This window comes from Gigantopelta aegis, chromosome 9, assembly GCF_016097555.1.
Source record: "Gigantopelta aegis isolate Gae_Host chromosome 9, Gae_host_genome, whole genome shotgun sequence".
In the NCBI taxonomy this organism is placed as follows: Eukaryota; Metazoa; Mollusca; class Gastropoda; order Neomphalida; family Peltospiridae; genus Gigantopelta; species Gigantopelta aegis.
In genome coordinates, this window is record NC_054707.1 from 28,862,334 (window position 1) to 28,887,249 (window position 24,916).

Sequence of the window (24,916 nt, forward strand, 5' to 3'; positions counted from 1 at the left end):
ACCCAAGGCCTGTATCGTTCACCTGGTAGTCAGTAGTTTGTAACATTATAGCGATGCTGGGTTTAAGCTGGATCCCCAAAATTATTAGCAGTTTCGTGAATTTGCACAGAAATTATATAGCCAGATTCAATATTCAATTAGCCAAACAGAAACATAGAAAAATAAATATCTTTAAATAAATATATTTAATTGCTACATCTTAACAATCTTGTGAAGTGTTCATGGCCAGTGGCCCGATTGTTGGCAATTTAATTACGAACTCACGACACCTCGACCGATTGAAAAATTCATAATGAGAGGTATCGAAATAGGGTGAGCCTGAGGAAGTGACGGTAGATAGATTTACCTAAGGCAAGCGATTGCGAATAAATTTGTCAGATTCAGCTTGTGGTTCTATCACTGGTGTAGCCAGTATTTTATTCTGTGGTGGGCTTGGGTGGACCCACCGACTGGGATTGATCCCAGACTGACCGCGCATAAAGCGAGGGCTTTACCACACGTTTAAAATATTCATAATCAAATAATTTTAAAAGATGATTTATGTGTGTATATAGTACTTTGTATTCTGGGACTAATGTAGCCTAATTACTGTTACCAGCCAAAAGAGAAAATAATTCTTGACTTCTTCCTCACATCCGATATTAAATGTCTCTTAAGGGGCCTTTGTCGGTAGTTTGGATGCTTGCACAGTATCTATTCTGGAAAGTCAGCTGTACCGAGATGACGTGTAGAGGGAATTTCCTTAATGACGTCACAGAGAAATACTCCATCTTTTCTATCTCCATTTAATGAGAGTTATTTACGACAAATGTTGTAAATCATGACACACTAAGAGAACTTTACGATACCTTCAAAAATCTGTCATATCTTAAATCTACGACATTTGTATTTTGCTCGTAACTAGCTACGATATGTCGTAGCTAAGATGGCTTCGAAAATACGGGCCCTGGCTACAAATTAGAAAAGCAAATGAAAAATATCAGACCTCTTGGTGGTGGAGGCTCATTAAACGGTATATTTAAACCAGTGTACGTAGAAACACATGTTTTGTGGAATTTAATTTGCAGATTCGGATCACTTTATAGTCCTTTATTCAGTTCAAGTTCATAATTCCTAATGATGCAGGAAAAAATAATTTTGTCGATTCTCCGATGTCCACTTATAATTAAATCAGCATTTCTGTTACATTTAAAGAAGCAATACAATGATTACATGATGTAAATGTCCTAAAATCTGAAAAAAAGGAACATTACTTTTCGAAATAATTAATTTCATCCTAAATTTATGTTTAACACTATTTATATTTCTGACCTCAATTGACCTCAAATGACATTAAATAACCTCTGTAAACATTTAGGGTGTGATTGTAGTTGTTTTCGTAATCTCTATTTCATTTCAGTTAATTTGATACCAAGTTTATGCTCTAAAATAAATTAGACTTTAAAAATTGACGGGCTAGTGACATCAACAAAAAATATTGCCTAAAAGTGCCACCCATCAGTTTCTTCAACTACACACCCTAACAATCATTTAAAGCATTAAAATCGCATTTGTACACAACTTTATAGTCAGACCGTTTTTTTTATGTTTTCTACTTGGCCAATATTATATTATTTTGGGATAGGTGGCTGGTTTGTAGCATAATTGGTTGCTACGTCATTCATGTGATGGTGGGGGTGATCGTGAGTAATAAATGTAAATATTAGAGATTAAAAGAATCATTAATTTGTACCTATGTGGGATAGAACTATTCTGATTGATAATACCCCCAAAAACTTACAGAGGGAAAGATTGCATCTATTGCTTCCCGCAGAGCTTGCACAACTGCTGGTTTCTTTTCTTTAAATTTCTCCAAAATTGTAGATACACTCTGTAATAAAAAAAATTAGGAATTAAACATGTTGCATACCATAAACTGGTTTGGAAAAACACTTTTAATAAAATATATACAGTCAAATCCACTTATTTGGATATTAGATTATTGTATATTTCGGATATTTGAATGTTGGTCCTGCACGGAACCATTTACCATTATGACAACGGTTACTTAATGTGTTTTCAGATATTTGAATATAAAATTATTCTTGTCGAGTGACAATTACATGTAAAACATAGGAAAGTTTGTGTACTAGATATTCCAATGACATAAGAATATGTGACCAGGTGTCTGTTTGAATGAAAATGACGTCAAACTTGAACGATGTAATTTTGGATATCCTTACATAAAAATAAACTAGTGTTTAACATTATTTGTTTTATGAAATTCACACTCCTTAGCTTGATCAATATTACCTGCACAGCATATGGAGCGAACTTTTTCCTCAGTCCCTTTGCAATTCCAGCTAAACACTTAGCACCAATAGCCACCAACAAAATATTTGAATCTTTTGCTATGACCTAAATAAAATAAAAAATCATAATCATGGTTTTATTAAGTTCTAAAAATGAACTACAAATGGAATGTTATGAGGGCGTGCATGTTCTGGCTGGTGAAAACAATGAACAAAAAAGCAAGCACTAGTCACTAGAAAATGTGAGTGAAGTTTACAATATTTAGAAGGGACCTAAAGGAATGCTTAAGCAAGCCTTTTGGACTGGTATGCATATTCAACAATAAATAATGCACATTACTGCTTAATCAACAAGTATATTATTATATTTAATTAATAAAATGGTTAAATGTGATGGCTATTATATATAACAGGCGCAGCCATTTTGTACCATCCCAGTGAACATACCCTCTGGCGAGCCAGTGATTATGTAACATTTAACGTGTCACGTCAGGAATTAGTCTTAGAACTGAAAAAACAAACGTACCTGATTTTTTTCGCAATGTTCTGTAATAATATCCAACCCAGTAGGCCAGCAATAAGTATATATTATTTTACAATACAAAATAAATCACCATTGTCAGTGTCGAAATAACTGTATCATGTTTTGTCCATGCAATAACCTAAGTACTGAAATGATAAACAGTGTTTTCTTATTTAGGCTTCCACCTGTGATTCCTGATTGGCAGGTGTATATTTGGTAGGTAGACAAGCTATTAACTACTGCTGTCTAGAAACAAATTACGTACAGGCGGTATTTTTTTTAACATCACAGGGTATACCTGCCACCCCTAAAATGGTAATGGACATTATCAGCCTTCTTGCTTTATTACTGTAAATCATTTTGTAAAACTCTTGAAAGTAGACTTTCCCATTTAAATCACAGAACTGACCAATTACGTAGTCCCAAAGAAAAGAACATTATCACTTGGGTATCGCGAGTGGTCATTTTTGCTCCAAAGTAGTCTACCAATAGGCCTAATAGTATACTTTTTTTTTCTCTCTTTTTTTTAAGAGAGAAAGGTACTATAACCCCATTTTGTTCTATTAATGAAAATAGAAATATATTTAGTTAAATAGTTTATTATATTATCAAGTCATTTATGTTGTTTTACAAGTCAGGTTGATGAAAGCAAAGTGTCTTGTAATAAATGACTGCGTTTGTTTACATTGTGCATACAGGAGTTGGTAGGAGCTGACATCACTTCGCCCCCAAGCTAGAATACCGGACGCAACGAAAACAAAAGAAAATGGCTGTCCCCAATTAGCAGGAATAATCACGTTTTTTATTAACTCTAAAATTAAGCGTTTTTCATTTCTTAAAGTGTCAGTATGTGTTGGTGGTCCGGGTATGCATCTTTCCAACAAATAAGGCTCATATTTGAGTTTAATTCCCCTTTAACACTAAACATTAACGTAAAAATTTGCTACCATTACAGATGAAGTTAAGCATTGTAGCTTTCACTGGAGGTGGATGAGGTAGCCTATGATGACACTCAGGGCGCAATTTGTTTTTAAAATTTTGATTAGCAGTTTTTCCTACTGGATGGAGAATTGATTAGCAACTATTGGAATTTGATTAGCACTTTAATAAAATGAGTAAACGTGATTAAAACACATTCTTTTCAATAATATTGCATATTTCTTATACATGTATCTGTATTGTGGGCTGCTTACCCCAAAATAAAACAAGTACAGAACAGTACATGTGAAGGGTCATCACTGTCACTTGTTTACAAGGCCGTATCCTCCGGAGGTCAAGGGGGGCAGTTGCCCCCCCCCCCCCCTCCACACACACACTCAGAGAATCTCACTTTGGTTTTTTTTGGCTATATAGAAAATAGCATAGAAATGTCAGGGTAAATTTTTATAGTACAACATATTTCTGAATAATATCTGTCAGTGGTTATGCTAAGCAGCTTGGTCATCTAACTTGTTCAAAGTGATTTTTTAGTCTTTCCTGAGTTGATTTGTATGTCTGATCCAAAGTGCGATTGAAGCCCGAGAAAAACTCCTCATTTGGCTGATCATTCCAACGTATTCGGTGTTCATTTTTGTTATGAAAATTGACAATTCTTAAACGATATATATATACGTATTTTACCGGAACATTATTTGCCGAGGCAATTCGAAATTAAAAACGCCAAGCTGTTAATTAGTCGATAATACCGTATGTATACGCAAACATTTTCGCAGCTAAAATAATTCGCGATCAAGCTTTCATTTTACATTTTCACGATAGTTTTTGCCAATAATAAAATAAAAACGACCAATATCAACTGAACTCCTTTCAATGACAGTTTCACGTACGATATAATTATACTTGAGACATTCTCGCTATGTGGTCCGCTTGCCGTTAGTCTTGTCCACATGTATGTCTGATAATACATGATGCAGAAAACTTGAAAAATCACAAACTAGACCAAATACTATTTATTATTAGTATTCATAGGTTGCATTCAGGTTTACAAATAACGAAAGCCACAAGTATGTATCGAATATAAGAATATTCAGTGTAAAAACAACAAACTGAAATCTCGTAGTCACGAGATACCAGACGTAAGTTCAGCCAGCTGTTTGTCGCTAATGTTTGCTAGACTGTTTTTTTACACAACAAGTTAAACCGAACGACCACTTCGACGACCGGTCAAAATAATTATCAGACATTTTGACTACTGGCTATCGCTGAACGCAGATCATGCATAGCACCGAGTGTCACTTGTAGTATAAAACCACGTGGCAGGTAATTTGACGATAAAAATAAAGTGCATGCGATGCGCTATGTGTTTTGTATCTATAGGCATTATTCAAAGCTAAATCGGAAATAAGTTAACGCGTAATTAAATTTGCGGAGCTATCAGCATGTTCGCAATTTTCGCGGTATATTTAATTCGTGAACATAATATATTTGCGTGCACGGTAGGCTACAAGTTCAGTGTACAAGGTCATAGCTGCTTGCAAATTAGGTTACCACGATGACGTAGCAACTAGTACGTTACGTCACTGTTCTTGTTAAAACGTCAAACATCCTCCGCGTATTCCGACAGTATTTTCTATTTGAAATACTAACACACGCGAAAAGGTTGTACACTGAGATAAATTTTAAAAATGTTTATCATTGGCGAATCAGTTACCTTGGCTGCGATCACGGAAAATCGACACCCCTAAGTGCGTTCTTCTCCCGTGATCTCAATTCAAAGATCAATTTGGTTACAAAAAACATGCATCGCAAACTGCTAGTCATTGTTAAAATATTGCATCGCGATCGCAAGATTTTGCATCACTTTTTGCGATGCGAACCCGGTCATTTTGCCTCGTCTTTATTTACATGGAAGAAAACATATGGGTCAAGTGATCCAAAAAAAAGTGTCCAGCAGGTACTGACGGAATAAAACTGTCCGTTTAAACCAGTTGTGCCAGAATGTTTTACCCAAGACTGGACAGATTTTTTTTGAAGAACATTCTGGCATATAACAAACTGACAATGGAGACATTAATATATACTGACGGAAAAAAGTTCCTGTGCATCATTAAAATTTCAGGTGGCCTTATATTTTTTAAAATATTGTGATTTACATAGATGTACTATTTATCTGTTAAAAGTACGGTGATCCTCTCCTGCCTTCTGAACCTGAAGTACTGTCTACACAATGTTTGTTGCGCCGTCGGTGATGATGTAACAGAATAACATACTAATGTATGGTCATGGTCGTACTTTGTTATCACCTAACCGGTTGCGTTCAGTTCTTCCACTGATTGGCCTTAACTTAGAGATGCATTAGGATGTTAAACGTATCATTTCCAAATGATTCCATATGTGCACCCGCTTAATACTGCCGATTTGCTGATGTGGTGCCACGTGTCGACTCCCTAAACATGGAAGATCCCTAGTACCCCTAAAATGTCGAGAACATCTCTGCAGATATTGCATAGTGTTCTGATGAACACCAATGAATACCAAAATTAATAGCAACAGCGTTTGTGCCGTTCTAACCTCAATTATACCCATCGTTCAAAGGAGTCCATTTTCTGGGAGGCGTGGCATCACACTGACGACGATCAGATACCAACAAAAATATTTTTCTGAGTGATGAGAATCCATACAATAGTTTTAAAGTCCAATGATAAGAAAAATGACGTCAAACAGGAGCACGTGACCAAGAATGCTAGTAATGCAACATGTGATCACAAAGTATGAATAGTTCGTGCAATTGACAGGACACCGCTGGAATATCGATCGGGAGTGATTACACGTTCAGTTACTGAAATTTTTATAACCAGATTTCAAGTAAATTATACTCTATATGCACAGGAACTTTTTTCCGTGAGTATATATAAGAACAATATTAGATTAATTAAATTTTTCACTAATTTTATAAATGTTTGCTACATTATATTTTTTAATTTTCATATTAGTTTTTGTTTATGTATCAGAAATATAACCTTATATTCAGTTGGGCAATTTAATTCTATGACATGAGTTGTCCTTTATATTTGATCTTTAGCATAACTCTCTTTTTTTTCATTTAAAGTTATAAAAGTTTATACCTTTAATAATGCTCTAACCAGGTTGCCATAATCCCCTTGCTCAAGCCGAGGTGATTCCGACAGTTTCTGCAATGTATCTAGTGCTTCACGACGTTCCTGCCATTTCTTGGCTTCCTAAAGGTAAAAAGGTGAAATCTATATAATAAAACTAGTTATAATATCAAGAAATTATGTTTATTCTTTGCACAAACCATTTCCCAGAAAATGACCATAATGCATGACCATGACAGATGTTATAATAATGTATTTTAATTTATCTTGGCCATTTTCCAATTAACGTTTTTGAGTAATAAAGGATTTTTGGTAAATATTAAACAGTAACAGCATGTACTGAACTTAATAAGCATAAAAAAAAATTCACAGGACTCGGAGTACCCATACAAGGAAAATCACTTTCATTTAATTATATTTTTATAACATCATATGCTTGCTACAGTTTACATTATAGTTGAGGGATGGGATTTAGCTGAGTCAGTTGAGCACTCGCCTGAGGTGCTTGTGTCACACGATCCATTCAACTGATTGGGTTTTCATCTCGTTTCAACCAGTGCACCACAAGTGGTCAAAGGCTGTGGTATGTGCTTTCCTGTCTGATGACTATATGTCAGAATTACTGTATGTTTGACATCCAATAACCGATGATTAATTAATCAATGTGCTCTAGTGGTGTCATTAAACAACACAAACTTTAACATTATAGGGCTACGAGACATGGAGGGACAACAAAAGTCGAATGTGTGGAATGCATGATTTGTCATCCATATTCAGCGCTGGAATTAATATGCATAATGCTATTTTACGTTATTCCTTAGTCTTATCATCTAGTGTCAGGTACTCAGCTCCTGGTCAAGTTTGACTCTACTCAAGTCCAACATTTTGGAGGCCCTAATCTGTAATATCAGTGTTCTCGCTGCTCCATTTAAGCAGGGCAGCCTGCCCCGCTATTGCATTTTGCCGCCCTCCTTTATTTTCTAGAACCCTCTTTATTTTCCCGCACCATACTATATTTTACAGCACATATCTCTGTTATTTTCAAATGCACACTTTTTTCAACACAAAAAAAATTGATCAGTCTGCACAATGAACAATCAAAGGAAACAAGCTGCAGTGTGTACAAAATTTTAGCAACTTAGAAAAACTTCAGCTGCTTACCGAAACGTAATTTAACAGTATTTTAAACAGCCTCTATTTTGTCCCATACCTGTATCCATTTGTATGTTTGATACACACAATAAAAGTTATATTTTATTTGAGCAATGAAAACATTTTATTTTTTATCCATTCGGCAATCTCAGACTAAAAAACCACTTATCTGGCATTAAATTTGTCACGTGATCAGAACGGTCATTTTGTCTTTCGTTTCCACTATCATCTGATATTTTGTCCTCAATTACAGATTAATTGGTTGTAACTGATGATTTTTACTTTCTGTCATTTCTGTCGTTCTGTTTATTCATCAATTTTTTTTATAAGATGTTATAAACTTTTCATTTTTGGGGGGGATATCACTGCTTATAAAAACAACGGACGTGGTAGTGTTTATCATTTAAATCATTTATCTTGGGAACCAGATAATATATATACTGCCTTTACATAAATGAAACTACTTTTAATCAGCTGCCAACATCAAAGCAATGGATTCATTTGATGAAAATGCAAATAACATTAACAGAATTTTTTTTTATTCCACATTAGAGAATCACTTTACAAACATCTTTACAGTTTTTCATATATCTTGAAATCTTTATTATAATAATAATATTAAAACTTTGATCAGTTCAGCAAAACCGGAACTGCCCATGAATGTCAGACCAACATCTCTGGTTCAATTAAAAGATGAGTTGGCTTGTATTTCGTATCAACTTTTTTGTACCAAATACTGAGAGGCAAAATAAGGAGTATGTCTTTCCACAAAGTCAACCAACACACAACAATATATGGTAACCAAGCTTTCCCTTTTTTCTTCTTCGGCTCTTTTTTTTTCGCCTTTTTTTTTTTTGGAAGGGTGTGGTGCCGCATGGCTGCCCTCCTTTAATTTTCACCCAGTGAGAACATGCTGATCATACAAATAAAGCATTTACAGCAGTTGAGTAAAGTATAATGCAGTTATAGCTATTGGACAGACTTCAAACAGTATATCTTGTTCCAGCCAGTGCACCACAACTGGTATATCAAAGGCCGTGTCTGTGGGATGATGCATATAAAAGATCCCTTGCTGCTAATCGAAAAAGAGTAGTTTATGAAATGGCGACAGCGGGTTTCCTCTCTCAATATTTGTGTGGTCCTAAACCATATGTCTGATGCCATATAACGATAAATAAAATGTGTTGTGCGTCGTTAAATAAAACATTTCTTTCTTTCTTTCAAACAGTACATCGCCTACTTCTGGGCTGCCCGTGGACTACAGCAGAGCTATAAATGACTGTACAAGTATTTACTAAATAAATTTTGTAACTGATGAAATATATCAACTAATTAACTAATCTAATTTAATATAATTTGAAATTTCCTTGCACTAACTGTGCCTTTAGTCATTTACATGTTCCTGTACATAGATTTCATGTAGTCATGAATGAAAATACCTGCAATGGTTGGTATACATTTCTTATTATATAGTTTAATCTCTTCTCTAGTTTCTTTATCATATTATGGAAAAACAGGCCTCCTGGGCCCCGTGCATATAAAACTTTTTGAGAGTCCAGATTCAATCTCTAATGACGTCACACGCATACAATTTATATGACATTGTCATGACATTAGTGTCTCAGACTCTATTAGATTAGAGTCTCAAGTCTAGACTTAAAGTTTTATAAGCAGCAGGCCCGATTTCATGCAGCAATCAGTTACCAATTATCATTTAACAAAATCCACCATTACCATGATTATCATCTGCTATACTGCTGTACTGTCTGTAATCTGCTGTTAACATAACATAATTTACGAGATCGTTATGGCTTTATTAATATGACCAGTGTGTGCATGTTGACCGTTAGTTTCTCCCATATTTTGAACAACAAAGTCCTTCAACTGCCAAACTTGTGCATCTTATTATAGCAATGCAAATGATAATCAAATATCTTTTCCAATATATAACTCAATACAATTATTCTTGCAATCATTACTAAAGTTGCAAATCACTATCAGTACTGTTATCAATAATTAATCTATTGGGGAAAAATTAACTGGGTGTTTTACAATTTTTTCATAAAAATCCTTGGGCAACTGTGATAAGAGGTCAACAGCATCCATGAGGTCATACGGGTCGACTTCCTCAGCAGCATCTGCAGCACCTGTAAAAAGACCCACAAACATCTTAGAAGTAGTAAGGTACACTAAGGCATTTCTATTAAATATTTCTGTTTTGAAGTAGAGCCAATAAAAACAGAAATTTTCAACAATATAACTATTGATAGTCAGCAAATTAGAAAACAGAATAGGGTTACTTAATTAATTTATATAATTTTACGAGTTTTTTTAATCAAACTGAAATTAATACTGAGGAAGGTAAACAAATTCATACAATGGCAAGTGATTCCTAGTTCAACAAATAAGTAGCGTTTTGTAATTAAGTACCATAACGATTAAGTTTCAATTCTGTTTTTCTTCAGTCTCAATTTAAATTTTTTAAAATGGATAAATGAGTAAAATGACCATGGCATTGTTAAAGCATCCAGGTAGCAGGTCCAGAAGAGAGTGGATTTCAACGATATATTTATATGTCTGTTCAGTAGTATCCACTGTTTATTGTACTTTTGTGTCTTCTCTACTTGTTGATTTAAACTTTATGTTTTAAATAGTATCCATTTGTTGATTTAGACTTTGTTATTTGTTTGGTAGTGTCTTAGTGAACGTGGATGTGGCGAGAACCCTTTCCACCTGTGAGCCATTCTTTTATGGCTGCCATTGGTTCAAAATCTTTTAGGGATTTTGACTCATGTGTCATTATTGTGAGTACATTATTTAACACTCTCTGCCCCAAAACATGATTATTACGTGGCTTCTTACGATGGGGTGTGGTTGTTACATCGACTGCAGCCGTGTATTTTTAATTCATTGAACATAATTTATTTGTTAAAAACAATATTAATAAAGCAGAAAAAAAATCATGAATATATTCATGTATGCTTAAAGGGCTAATGAAATCCAACTTGTCACAATTATGACATTGGGCTAATGAAATATTAACTTTACCGTAGACGTTCATTTTACACGAACATGGATTTACATTTGCAAACTACTGAAAAACAGGGCTAGCCATATCCTAAAATTTTCAATTGCCAGCCGGGCAAGTACATGTAACTCTCAAATTTCACTTGCCAACAAAAAAATTAACTCGTCCCAAAACGTAAGCAGCTTAAATCAAACCGGCGTTTGGCGCTCTTGATGTGAGTCCGACATACAGACTCTGTTTGGTACGGTTCAGGTTGAAATGAGGGAAGAACGAAATGTATGATGTTATAGTATGTCACCGGCACATGAATTTTTTTTTAGGGATTTTGACCCATGTGTCATTATTGTGAGTACATTATTTAACACTCTCTCCCCCAAAACATGATTATTACGTGGCTTCTTACGATGGGGGTGTGGTTGTTACATCGACTGCAGTCTTGTATTTTTAATTTATTGAACATAATTTATTTGTTAAAAACAATATTAAAAAAGCAGAAAACAAATCATGAATATATTCATGTATGCTTAAGGGGCTAATGAAATCCAACTTGTCACGATTATGACGTAGGGCTAATGAAATATTAACTTCACCTTAGACGTTCATTTTACACGAACGTGGATTTACATTTGCAAACTACTGAAAAACAGTGAGTCCGACATACAGACTCCATTGGGTATGGTTCAGGTTGAATTGAGGGAAGAACGACATGTAAGTTGTTATAGTATGTCACCGACACGTGAAAACATTTTGATTGAATAATTGCATCTTAGACCTAATAGTATTACAGTTTAAGTAAGAAATAGACATACTGCCACTGGCATCTGTCGATCACTGGTGCCAGTCTGGGTTAAATTTCAGTTTCAGTAACAATAAATAATGATACATTGCATTGTATTACAGTATATACTGTAATACATACTGGCATCTGTCAATCAATGATGCCAGTCTGGGTTAAAGTGCTGTTCCAGATGTATGATGTATTGAGCTATATCAATCAAGATATTATTTAATATGATTAGAAAATTATTTTAAAAAATGTAAAAAAATTATATACCGGTATATTTTCCATTTAAAAATATTCCCCTGAAAAACAGAACCAGCTGAATTCGTTTCGGGAATTTCCGTAAGATTTGATTCGTGACGTCATGAAGGGAACTCCTTTCGATAGTCACTGCCATTGTTCATTGCTTCTTTTGTGTTTATTATGGTTAAACGGCGTGTTGGTGGCGGCTGTAGCAATACAAAAACCGATAAATTTAGTCTTCACGCATTTCCTAGTAATGTTGCTGTGAGAAAGCTTTGTGTGAATTTGATTAAAACAACGTGGAAATACTGGACAGGAAGAAAATGCCAGAGACCGTTGCAACAGCAGACACTTTAGTTGCGATTCATCCGAACTGGCTGGTCGGCTTAAGCGAGATATGGGAATACCATGTGTTATGGCTTTTAAAAAAAGATACCGTACCAACAATTTTTCTGCGACACAAAAAAACAAATGACAACAAGCCGATGCCATCCACACTGAAACGACCTTGGGGTGCATATCGTCAATGTCCCAAATTGCGTTATGCTTTCAACTCTGGTCAGTTTGTTTTCTCATGCACGTTTCGTGCAATCATCGAGATCCGATTTGTTGTCGTTTGCATCTCGTTCATTTGTGAGATTTTTCTTTACAGTTCGTGAACATTAAAACAATAAAGTACAGACAAGTAAGTATCTATAGCCTAGTCCGTCCCACCCTACAAAAATGTAGGGTTTTTTTTGTAAAAAAAGAAGAAAATACATTAAATTAATTTTACTATACCTTCCCACAGAGAAAACCTTTTTTCATACTATGGAATGTGCTATAAGTTTTATTTATTTCTGAGCAGACTGTTTTCACAACTGCACACAAAAAATAGTATTGTTTTGTTATTTCCAAAACACTTACTTTTTTTTTTTCTTTTTTTTTTCAAGTCAAACTAAACTGAAATTATTCACACAAAAAAACATCTTCATAGATGGATGGGACGGACTAAAAGTTGTTTTTGTTTATTTTTTAAAATTAAAATAAGTTATTTATTTCTGAGCAGACTGTTTTCACAACTGCACACAAAAAATAGTATTGTTTTGTTATTTCCAAAACACTTTTACTTTTTTTTTTTACGTCAAACTAAACTGAAATTATTCACAAAAAAACCCATCTTCACAGAGGGATGGGACGGACTAAAAGTAATTTTTGTTTATTTCTTGAAATTACCGATATCAGGTCCACTTGACTCGTAGAATTCAAGAGTTATTTATCGTCTTTTCTACTACATCACAAGTATTAGAATATACAGTGTAGCAAAATAATTCGCACGAAAAGCTAAAGAACAAAACAAGAATAAAAGTTGTAAATTAGTGGTAAGCTGTCTCCACGACCATTTTCATCGTCTTCTGTCAGGCCGGTGGTTCGTCGAAAGATGTTCCAGGTTCAAACTGATAAGGCATTATTTGTTGTGTTGCACAAATATTAGTCCAGTCGTCATTACTACACTATTCATCATCGAAAGAAGAATCGCATGATCAATGAGCTTGGCAGTCGCTGTCGGTCCCACTTTCGCTTGCGCTGGAAGTCATCTCGTGGTAGGTTTCAGTGAAGCGCGTTCCCTTCGTGACGTCACGGCTATTTACAGGCAAATGTTTTTACCGAGAATTTTACTCGGTCGTTTCCGGCAGTGTTCTACAGGAGTCATGTTTTAATACTTTTATGGGGCATTTTCGTAATTATTGATTTTACCTATCGGTGTAAAATATTATTGCAATGAATTAAGAAAGCATTTAATTATGTTATTTGAAATTTTAGTGTATGGTCTGGCACAGCACTTTAAGTCTGTTTCAACAACAATTTAAATGTTAGTAAATTTAAGATAATTGAATGAAAATGTTGTTAAAATAATCTTTGATACTGCAGTGAATTAGAATGTTTTATTTCGGAAGTATTTAAAACTAAAAAGAACATTTAATTTACTATACATACACAATTATGAGCTAAATAACAATTAACGGTTTAAGGTTACATTTCAGTTAATACCGTTATTATTGGAAACCGAAAATGACTGAACTTCATGATGCGCTACACGCCATTGCGTTCAATGTATTTTAAGTTATTGTCAGTTACCAGTCAAGTAAGAAAGCATGAGGTTATTTCAATGCATAAAAGTCAAAAGGTCTCTGTTTATCGACAAAAGACGATTTTGCTAAAAAAAAACATGTTTTTCCGCGGAAAATCCAGTCGCGGATTTTCAGTGGCTCTAGACTGAATTATAAATTTTACTCATCTGGGGTGAGCAGATGAGTACATTTGGCCAGCCCTGGAAAAACATTAAGTATATTCTGCTACAAGGTTTATTACATCTAAACTAAAATATCTTATAACTTTTATAAGAATACAGTTCATAATATTTATGCTTTGTTCGAGTTAATTCAGAAATTATAAACTTGTTAGTAGCACTTGCTTTATGTCCTCGTTCATTTGCAAAGAGCAGATTCCTGAACCGCGTTAACATCCAATTTAATTTTAATAAGACAATTTTAAACTGTATCCCTCCTCTTATACCATGTTTGTGAGGATTAAACATTTTGATTGTACACACAAGGCATGCATACTTTATTTTTATATAAGCTTTAAAGCATATTGGACGACATTTCCAAGACTGAAGATCATCAAAATGATTACTTGTATGAATTCAATCGAACATTCAGTGGCAGAAATTACCGATCTCAGTTGATAGTAAAAGGTGAATAACTCTTAAGTTGTTATCAAACTTTTCAAAACAATTTCCGTGTTGGTGTGTTAACGCAATGGCAAGAGTTCCGATCATTCCAGCAGTTAGGGATAGGGTTAGTTCTCCTTAGAGCTATGTCAATGCTCAAACGATCGTAACTCTTTACCAAAGGATTTACCGAAATTTGTAACAAAATGAAAATAAGTTTTAGGTGTTATAATTAGTCACTTGTCAACAAGCATATACAGTTAACATAATTACTTGCCCGACACGAAAATTCCCCTTGGCACGGGTGATAGGATTTTTTATCCCAAGACTGATATATCAAAGGCTGTTGTCTGTGAGATGGTACATATAAAAGATCCCTTGCTACTAATGGAAAAATGTAGCAGGTTTCCTCTCTGAGACTATATGTAAAAATTACCAAATGTTTGACATCCAATAGTTGATAATTAATAAATCAATGTGCTCTAGTAGTGTCGTAAAACAAAAACAAACTTGGATTCTTCAAAGCTAGTCTGCAGTAAGAATGATGTTCTCCAGACTAGCAGTATGCATATGGATTGGCCTGCCCAATTACCAGACTTTAATCCAACAGAACATACTTGGGACATGATCAGGAGAAACATGTATGGCAGACATGATCATTTCACCCCCCACCCCTCCCCCCAACTATGCCCCCCTCTCCATTACTGGATGAGCTGGAGCAAGCCATCAGTGAAAAGGTACAGAACATACCCTGTCAACATAAGGAGACTCCAGAAATTACCAAAAACAAGTCGTTTGAAAAACACACAGTAACTTTTTCTTTTTGTGTGGTCAAATCCGTCAAAAACTGTTTTGTTGAAATTTTAACATGTATCGCATCTAAAACTCCATTACTTTTCATTACTGAATTTCAAAAATTCCATAACCATATTAAATATAATGTTTGGAATACACAGCATTTTGCTCTTCATTTATTTTGTCCCAGGTGACTAACCCACATACTGAAAATCACATTTTGTAATCAGTCATTAGATGTACATTTTCAAAGAATTTTTCTTAAAATAAGAAATTCCACGACTTACGACGTTTTCGTGATTTGAGCGAGACCTCAGAGAGGTGGCCAATTAGCATAGGGCATTGCAAATAAATGTAGACAGTGGCATTTTTATTAATTTTACTAAAGCTAGGGGTATATTTATTAGGCACTCAAAAGAGTATACAGAAACTCTAAATCATGGGTGCAACCATGTTGGATTATTTAGTTATCCATGCTTATTAGTTAAAGGGAGATACCACAGTTTACTAGATTAATGACATGCCACGTATTGCATTTTTGGAACAAAGGTACAAAATGGACTGTATATTATAGGATGTACTGCAATGTGGTTGAAAGGAATGTGTAGTGTACAATGTTGACTTTGGACAAACCTTTAGAGTTGGCAAAACAATTTTATTGTATTTGGTATTTATCACGTGTTAGAAAATACCCACTGTTCTTGTAGCAGTAAACGAACATTTAATATATAATTGTGTACTAAGAAACAGCAATGATTGCATATTTTGTCAGAAAAAGTAACATCACTATCGCCTTTGTCAAGGCGAAACAAAAATGTATCCCTTCCTCTTTATAAGATTAACAAATCATTCTCCCAAAATTTCAGAAAATTAATTCAATGATCTTGTATTTCAAGGTCTGGTTACTAAATTAGAGAAGTTTTCAAGTACCAGCCTCAATTAAAATAAACATTTACTGAACAAAGTACATATATGATACCTTCAGCTTCATCCTTGATTCCATCGCCAGCAATTCTGGTCTGTTCCTCCATCTTAGCCTTTAGGTCTTGTTGTGACCTCATAAAACGTGTCTGCACTGGCCGATCTCCAGGTAACTTCTCAAATTCTGCTTCCAGTTCTTGAATCTAGAAAATTCAGTTCAAATAATTCCATTCATAGAAATGATGTCTATAAAAAAATCTTTTTACCTTTACAATTTACTGGAAATATAATTCAGAAACATTCATGTTTGTATCAGTATACCAGAAAGCAATCAAGTAATTTATTACACCTTAAATATACTTTGATTGCAAAAATGAGCCTCAACACTCACAAGAACAGGTTTGAAGTGTGCCATCTGAGGTTTTAGAGCAGCTCCTATCCAGCGGTACAACTCAATACACAGCTGTTTTGTCTCATCTCTGACATTCTTGTCCCTGTCTTCCAAAAGTTTCGGTAAAACTTTCACACACGGTTTGATCTTTATCACTTTGGATCCAAAAACCCTGAAATAATAATACCTTAAATCTAAATTAAGTTCATCAGAGCATAAAAATTAATTTAAAAGAAATAAATTATTTTTCAACAAATCAAAAGAGGTGGAGTCTTTATACATGGCTGGCAATGAAAGGCCTTTCTTAAGACTGCAACTATCATTTTACCAAAAATAAAAATGGACTATAACTACTTTTTAGTTTGAGTATTTCTTGTGCAAGTCGTGGGAAACACTTTTTCGATTCTGTGCATTGTGATCATGGGATCCAATTGGAAACTGTTTTTAAAAAATAATATATATATTATTTTTGTCGTACTCGATATAATAATTATGGGAAAAGACACAGTACTGGAAACTATCGTTTCCATGAAATCTGAGGGCCTGATTTTTGGTTTCATGTTGTAATCATAAGAACACACATAACATTGTTTCAAGTTCTGTGAAAATGGGTCCATGATATTGCACCACTTCGTTACGTTTAATACTAAACTGGTATTCGGTGCACCGTAACGAAGTGGTGTAAACCGTGAAAAATTAACTGGCATATTTCGCGAGATTACCCTCTACTTAAACGTTACACTTTTATGGGGTGAGGGTCTTTTCTTTTCATTCAATAAAAGAATCTGTTACCTGAATGGCTGTTTTTCGTTTTTTCTTTCATGCATTTGTTACAATAATCGACGCGTAGGGAGTAAATTCCCTCCAGTAATCGTCAGAGAAGACCAAACTAAACCATAAATACACTTTCCCTTCTTGATGATTATAATATAAATGTCAGTTGCAAAAACAGAACAGCAACTGTTGCATGAATATATGGTGTACTTTATTTAAAGTATATTGTCAATGTCCCTAACTGCATTATTCTTCTAAATCTGTTCAGTTTGGTTTTCTCGTGCACAATCAACATCTGCTTTGTTGTCTGTCTATCGATCATTTGTAAGGTTTTTCTTCACAGTTCGAGAACATTTTCATTAACAATAAAGTTCATACAAGTAAGTATAATTTTGAGTGTATAAACTATGTTAATTAAGAATCAGTTCATTAGAAAAATTGTTTTACAAACTATTCACTGGTATGAACATAATGCCTGTCTGTATTGACAAAATATTGGCAATGGGTATTAGTAAAACGCGGACCGGACAAGAATGCTTGAGAAATTGAATTAGTCTTTTTATTAAAAAATAAATATATAAAAATGTTCGTCAACTGCCTATAGTTAGAACAAGGGTGCACAAATCGGTTGTCCGGGTGCCCAGGACAACCAAAATATGTTGCAGGCAACTATTCTTTGTCAAACAGTTGCCTGACGGGCAACCAAGAAAATCATAAAACAAATAAAAGAAAAAACAATACTTAACGACACTCGGACAGTCACGGGCAATTCAAAAGCATTGGCACTGACAACTTGACTGACAGGCGATATAAATATCCATCCTAACACTGCCATCCACTCAGTGTCCACCATGCATGATTTTGACAGGAGGCGTTTGGAAAAGCCATATGCCAGATATTTCGTCCCCAAAATAGCTGGTTCCTACCAATTATCGCTACAAAATATTTCCTATTTACCCTAAAAACCTTGTTGACGCATCCCAATACTGACGACTTGTGCTTACCGAGTGTGGATTTATTAGACACCATCTGGCAAGCTTTAGTCTAATTAATAATGAAATATTTCTTAAATGTTGTCATTATGAACTTTACTTCAAAACAAGTTTTTCATGTTTTAAGTTATTCATATTTTTATGAATTAAATTGTATTTTTGTTAAATGGTTTAGTAATATCATCAATATAAAATATGTGTTTGGTGGCAAAATAATCCGGATAGGGACAAACTAGTAGTACTAAGTAGGGTCGATTTGACATAAGATTTGGTATCACTGAAAATGTGTATCAGGCCTGTTACTCATGATTGTCACGTGTACACTGTTTTACAGAGTATTCCTGCGCTTTCTCACTCTAAGGAGCCGTTCAACAATTAAGCAATTCCTGCGGCATTTTACGTCATTAGAATATTGTACGCGTTATTGAATGGTGGGGGTTGTTTAAGAATTATGTATCCTTTTAAAAACTGGAGAAAACTTGGAGTGTTTTCTCTTTTATAGATACATTACCTGTCCTCACAAGTGCACCCCCCCCCCCCCCACCCCCTCATGCGAGTGGTCTGGTCCAAACATCCCAACAGCCAATGGGATGGCCTAACATTCTTCACTGTATGCTCCCTGTAGTTCCAGTCATGTGACTTCAACTTCCTTCTTTTCCATGAGCACATCAACGGAGAACAGAAAGAGGGGAGGCTCGGGCGGGAATAAATCCATGAGGGCAGGTAATGTATTTATAAAAGAGAAAACACTCCAAGTTTTCTCTATTTCTTTTCACATTACCTGTCCTCACAAGTGCAGCATTCAGCAGATGGCGGTGGGTAATGAGATCCGCAGATGCACAAATGCTCTCCCCAAGACCAGATAGAAGCTGACAAGTGGAAGAATTAGGCCAACCATGGTAAGCCCTCCTCCTAGGGATGCCCGTCACAAACCCATGCAGGTGATGTTAGTAACAACAACCAGAAAAGGCGGCATCTGTCAGCAGTGGCATGTATGGCTCCCCGAATCACATGGAACAGGAACCATGAAGCCACATCTCAAGCTGGTTCTGACAGGGTGGAAAGACGTACCACCAAGGATGTAGGTGTTAGGTAACCTCCCAACGTATTGGAGTGTTTTTAGTAAAAAAACAAGCAACAACATAGTATGGGTGCATCCGTCAAAATACTGAACTAAACAAATCCCCAAATGCTTTCTGGCTAGTACACCAAAGAAGTGTTAGTTCAGTTAGGAAACATATGGCCAAGTGCAGTGCAAGGCAAATGTTATCCAGACAAAAGTTCCAGCACCAGTGCATGTTAAAAGTGCAAAGAACACAAGTCTTAGCAAGTCCTAACCTGTTGAAACAATAGACATCTCGGTGTGCAGTCGTAGCTCAGTGACGACGAGAATGGCTAGTATTCACCAAAGTCTGCGCAGCCACCACAGGTCCCAGATGATGGAAGCCCTCAACATCCTCCGTGGAGACATCTCACAAGTAGTAGTTAGCGAAGATGGAATCCTTCACCCAAAAACAACCAGTAAGTATGTGCTGAAGTGCAGGAACATGGTGGTGGCTAGTGCATGCCATTCATGCGGGTTGGAAGCTGAAGGTGCAGGCAAACCTTCCTTTTGGTATGCAGACAGGATCATAGACCGGATCCAAGTAGAGACCGTATTCTTGGTAATGTCTTTTAGGTGACTTTGGTGACAGTAAAGGAACAACCTCGAACGGTGTTGACGGAACGAGCGAGTCCTCTCTATGTAATTATGCAAAGTTCTCACTGGATATAAGGATAAATCTTCCACATTGTCCGGACACACAATGGATGACAAGGCTTGTACCAAGTAGGAACGAGGAGCTTGATCAGGCAGCAGATTCTTAGCCACGAAGCTCATAAAGAGACCCAAGGTAACTGAACTTCGGTCACGGTGAAACCGGATCAGGTCCACATCTAAAGCATGAATCTCGGAAATCCGCGCAGCTGTAGCAAAACCCAAAAAGACATCGTCTTCCATGTTAATGCTTCCAGGGATGTCTCTTCTATAGGTTCATATGGTGCCGACGTCAAAGACCGTAAGACCAAATTCAAGTCCCACTTCGGTGGACGAAAGCGATGGACTTGATCTTCCAGCTTAAATCCCTTGATCATCTTGTGGATCTCAGGGATGGTAGATAGCTTTGTAGTAGTGGCTGGATCACAAACTGCAGCAGTACGAAGATACATCAGGAAGTCGGCAAGTCGAGGCACCGGAATAGACCGAGGTCTTAGTTTCTGCCGGATGCACCATCGGTGGAAACACAGCCATCGGACATTATATGCAGCAGTAGTAGATGAGCGATGCGCCTTCAAAATTGCCACAGAAGTCTTGGAAGAAAACCCTTCTTCTTCAAGCCTTTGATGATAATGTCCATGCGTGTAGTCGGAACAAGCAAGGCTGTGGATGGTGTAACCTTGACGTGGGATGCCACAGCAGATGGTCCCAATCTGGCAGAGGTAGAGGATGTGGGTCGGTGAGCCTGACGAGGTCTGGAAACCACATTCTCATTGGCCACATTGGTGCGATCAAGAGAAGACGGCAATGGAACTGCTGGAATCTCTGCAACACTTTGGGCAGCAGGATGGACGGCGGAAAGCTGTACGCATCCATCTGATTCCAGCTGATGGCCAAGGCATCTAGATCTATGGCGTCTGAATCCGGGACTCAAAGCTGATGGTTGATCCGCATGGCAAACAAATCGATGTTTGGAGTCCAAAGTCGGTTGCAAACCCACCGAAAAGCCTCCGGATGTAACATCCATTCAGTTGACTTCGGAGCTGACGGACGGGATAGGCTGTCTGTCAGGACATTGGATACCTCCGGAATGTGTCGAGCACGGATCTGCAGTGGAATGCTGTCCAAAAGTCGTACAGGCGGAACGTCATCTGCAGAAGACTGCTGGAGTGTGTACCGCCTTGTCGATTGATGTAAGCTGCCACAGTAACACTGTCATTAGCTACCACCAGGGACGCTCCAATCAACCTCGGACACCAGTGGAGGATTGCGTTGTACACAGCTAACATCTCCAGAAGAATAATGTGTAGCACGGCTTCTTCTAGAAACCACAACCCGGACAGAGTCTGGTCGTTGAGATGAGCTCCCCAACCTTCTAAAGACGCATCTGCGAAGAGATAGTGTGTCGCTTGGAAGGGCCGCAAAGAGACTCTGTCTAAGACGTTCGATCGGCGTTGCCACCAACTGGCTGCAGGTCGACTGGTAGACAAATCTGCAAGTGTGAATCGCTGAACCAGATGTAAGGATTCAGGAACATCTGAATGCGGCGCAATTGGAGTCGACCTCGGAGCGTCAAGTCTTAAGCTGACATTAAGAGACCAAGAAGACTCTGCCATTCTTGGAAAGACATCTGAGACATCAAAGCTCTGGTGACCATTAACTGTATGTTTGTCCAACGATCAATAGGAACCTGAACAAGGCTGAGATCTAGTCGCAGATGGGCTCCGATGAACTGTATGTCCTGCGTTGGATGCAATCGAGACTTCTCTATGTTGATTATCCATCCGAGAGACCACAGGATCAATTGCTGGGTCTTGGAACGAGACTTCATCAGACAATCGTCCAGGTATGGGTGAAACCAGATACCTTTGTGGTGAAGGAACTGCGACATCGGAGCTGTAATTCTCGTAAAGAGCCAAGGAGCTACGGAGATCCCGAAAGGCAGGACTGTCCGTTCATAGTGATTGCCTTAAAGGACGAACCTCAGATAACGGTGGTATGTGGGATAAATCGGTACGTGAAGATAACTCTAGCATCCTTCAAATCTAGAGAAGTCAGCCAATCTTCTGGATGAACCACAGTGAGCACACCGCGAACCGTGAGCATCTTGAAGGCGGGTGAAGGATCCAAGTAATGGTCATTGTGGATCCATGTTGTGGATCATCTGCAGGTCCAGCGAATCTTTCTTCGGTATGAGAAAGATATCGAAGGAGAAGCCTGGTGTTAAGTCTACCAATGGAATTCTGCAGACGGCACCCTTCTCCAGAAGTTTGTTGACCAATTCTTGAAGAACCTGAACATGTGCAGCCGAGTGGAACTTCTCTCGAGGTGTAAGTGTCAAGGGAGGGTCCGAGGGTGGTCTGTTCGACCAATGTATGACACACCGGAAGTGTCAAGTCTAAATCGTTGATCTGAATCAAAGTGAGGGGCGGGCGTAGGTCGAGCAAGTGGCAACAATCTGGTATCTGAGGGCTGGTGTTAATACAACAATTACGCAATCAGTCTCCCTCCCTCAACATTTTGTAACATGCCATTTGACCTACCGCTACAAGTTACGAACGGCTATGACAGCGTTATGTCACTGATCTACAATGGCGCCAATGTTGTTGATTAAAAAAATATACAAACTCTGAAAAAATTTGTGATTACAAAGGATTTTATTCCAAACATGGGATGCCATAATAAAGATAATTAAAAAAAAACATAATTTTAGACATCATCATCAATGCATAATAAGTTGTCAAGTAGAGCAGCGTGTGCGTGCAGAATTCCAAGAGTAAAAATGATCTGACCCCGATAGCTCTGATTGGTCATTATTACCCATATGGGCTCGAATATACGGGGTAATATTTGTTCGATCTGTGCACAGTGTGCAGACTGCTTCTACGGCCACTGATTGGTTGGCTTTATAAAGACAAGATTTGATTGGCAATTACGTACTGCCGGGACTACTTTTTGTTCATTCATGCTTTCATTCATCTGTCAAACTATTACTACAAACTATACATATTTTGTTACGATACGAACATTCATGATAGGGGGCGGCAGCGGGGGAGAGGAATATATATATATGTAAATAAATTGTTTACATATACATAAAATTATATATTTTAACAAATGTGTCAATGTCTGTGTCTGTGACGTCGCACACGCGTGAGATGTTGTGGTTTTTATTTGATTATTTTGAGTGTTTTTGGAACTATTCTTCTGTGGATACTGTTATGTGTGCACCGGTAACGGCGCGTATGAATATATTGTTAAGGCTGGTGAGCTTGTTACAGCAGCGGGAACGTAAATATACTTTTTAAATCGTTAAAGATTGACAATGAGTAATAAAGAGGCTTGGGTTTACAACATTAATTCACTCGGGACAGATAATCCTTAATTCCTCATAGCTCGTTAGTTATTCTTTAAATATGCCACAGAGTGCTGCACATCAAATCATGTTCCAGTCACATGGTCTGTGACTTTCTAACAAACGAAACAAAAATTAAATAGCCGGCAATGATCACTGATTACTGTTACTATAGTGTGTACATATATAAATAACATTCATTAACCTGTGGCTGAAATACAAATATTTAAATGAAGTTGTATTTGATTTTTTTTTAAGATAAAAAATAATAATAATAATAGACGTAAAAAAAAATACCTAGGCTTATTCCAACATTTCATTTTTTTTTTTTTAAAGAAAGTATAAAATCACACGATTGCCATTTTGCCAGCAAACTTTGTAGGTTAACAGTTATGAACTAATCGAGACAATTTTACCGACTTTGCTGATTTCCGTAACAAGTTCATTTGTGTAGGCTACAGAAGCCATTATTTAATTCAATCCCTTTTCTCTTTTTGTCATAACTATATGAACAGTATAAATGAGTTCCCCTTATCAGACGTTGTGGTCTATTACAATACAAAAGTGGACTGTTTCTAATTAATATTAAATTAAATAGGCAAAGAAGTTTTATCAGATTGGTATGTCTTCGAAGACGTCTATTAAACCTGTGTTTTCCGATCTGTATAGCAAAAATAAGTACTAGTCAAATATTAAAATCTTGCATGGACACTACCATTCTTGTAACATTTTTTACTGGTATTATTAAACGGATCTCTCTATCAGCTACATAAGGTAAATAGTGGCAATCAATATACAAAATCAATTTATGTGTGCTGTTTGTTAAGTGTAACGTGCGTTATTTTTCACACTCGCCAGATTGAAATTATGTGTGCTGTACGAGCATGATCGCAACCGCGCACCTTAAAAGGCAAGGTCTGATACAAGCTTACAATATCCGGCCGAGTCATGTGACATAACAAAGATGGATGACTTTGCATGTTTTTAGTCGATTAGCAGTTGGTAATTACAGTGCTTACATTATTTTAAACTACAACTTCTTTTGACATGAAATAAAGGCATGCTTAATTTATTTTGTTGAATATAAACACATTTTAAATTGCTTTTCTGGTATTTCGTTAGAAATGGTCCTGTATATTTATATAT

At 36.5% G+C, this 24,916-nt stretch overlaps 1 protein-coding gene across 2 annotated transcripts in view; it reads right to left on the reverse strand.

Moving 5' to 3' along the window:
• LOC121381864 (cytoskeleton-associated protein 5-like) overlaps positions 1–24,916 on the reverse strand; it is a 200,247-nt gene that overhangs the window by 141,879 nt on the left and 33,452 nt on the right. For both annotated transcript variants that reach the window (XM_041511240.1, XM_041511241.1), the window contains exons 6-11: positions 16,894–17,065; positions 16,561–16,705; positions 10,074–10,168; positions 6,879–6,992; positions 2,293–2,397; positions 1,781–1,870 (exon numbers count right to left, since the gene is read on the reverse strand). In XM_041511240.1, the coding sequence (XP_041367174.1) occupies positions 1,781–1,870; positions 2,293–2,397; positions 6,879–6,992; positions 10,074–10,168; positions 16,561–16,705; positions 16,894–17,065 (721 nt within the window). The remainder of the gene's footprint in view (positions 1–1,780; positions 1,871–2,292; positions 2,398–6,878; positions 6,993–10,073; positions 10,169–16,560; positions 16,706–16,893; positions 17,066–24,916) is intronic.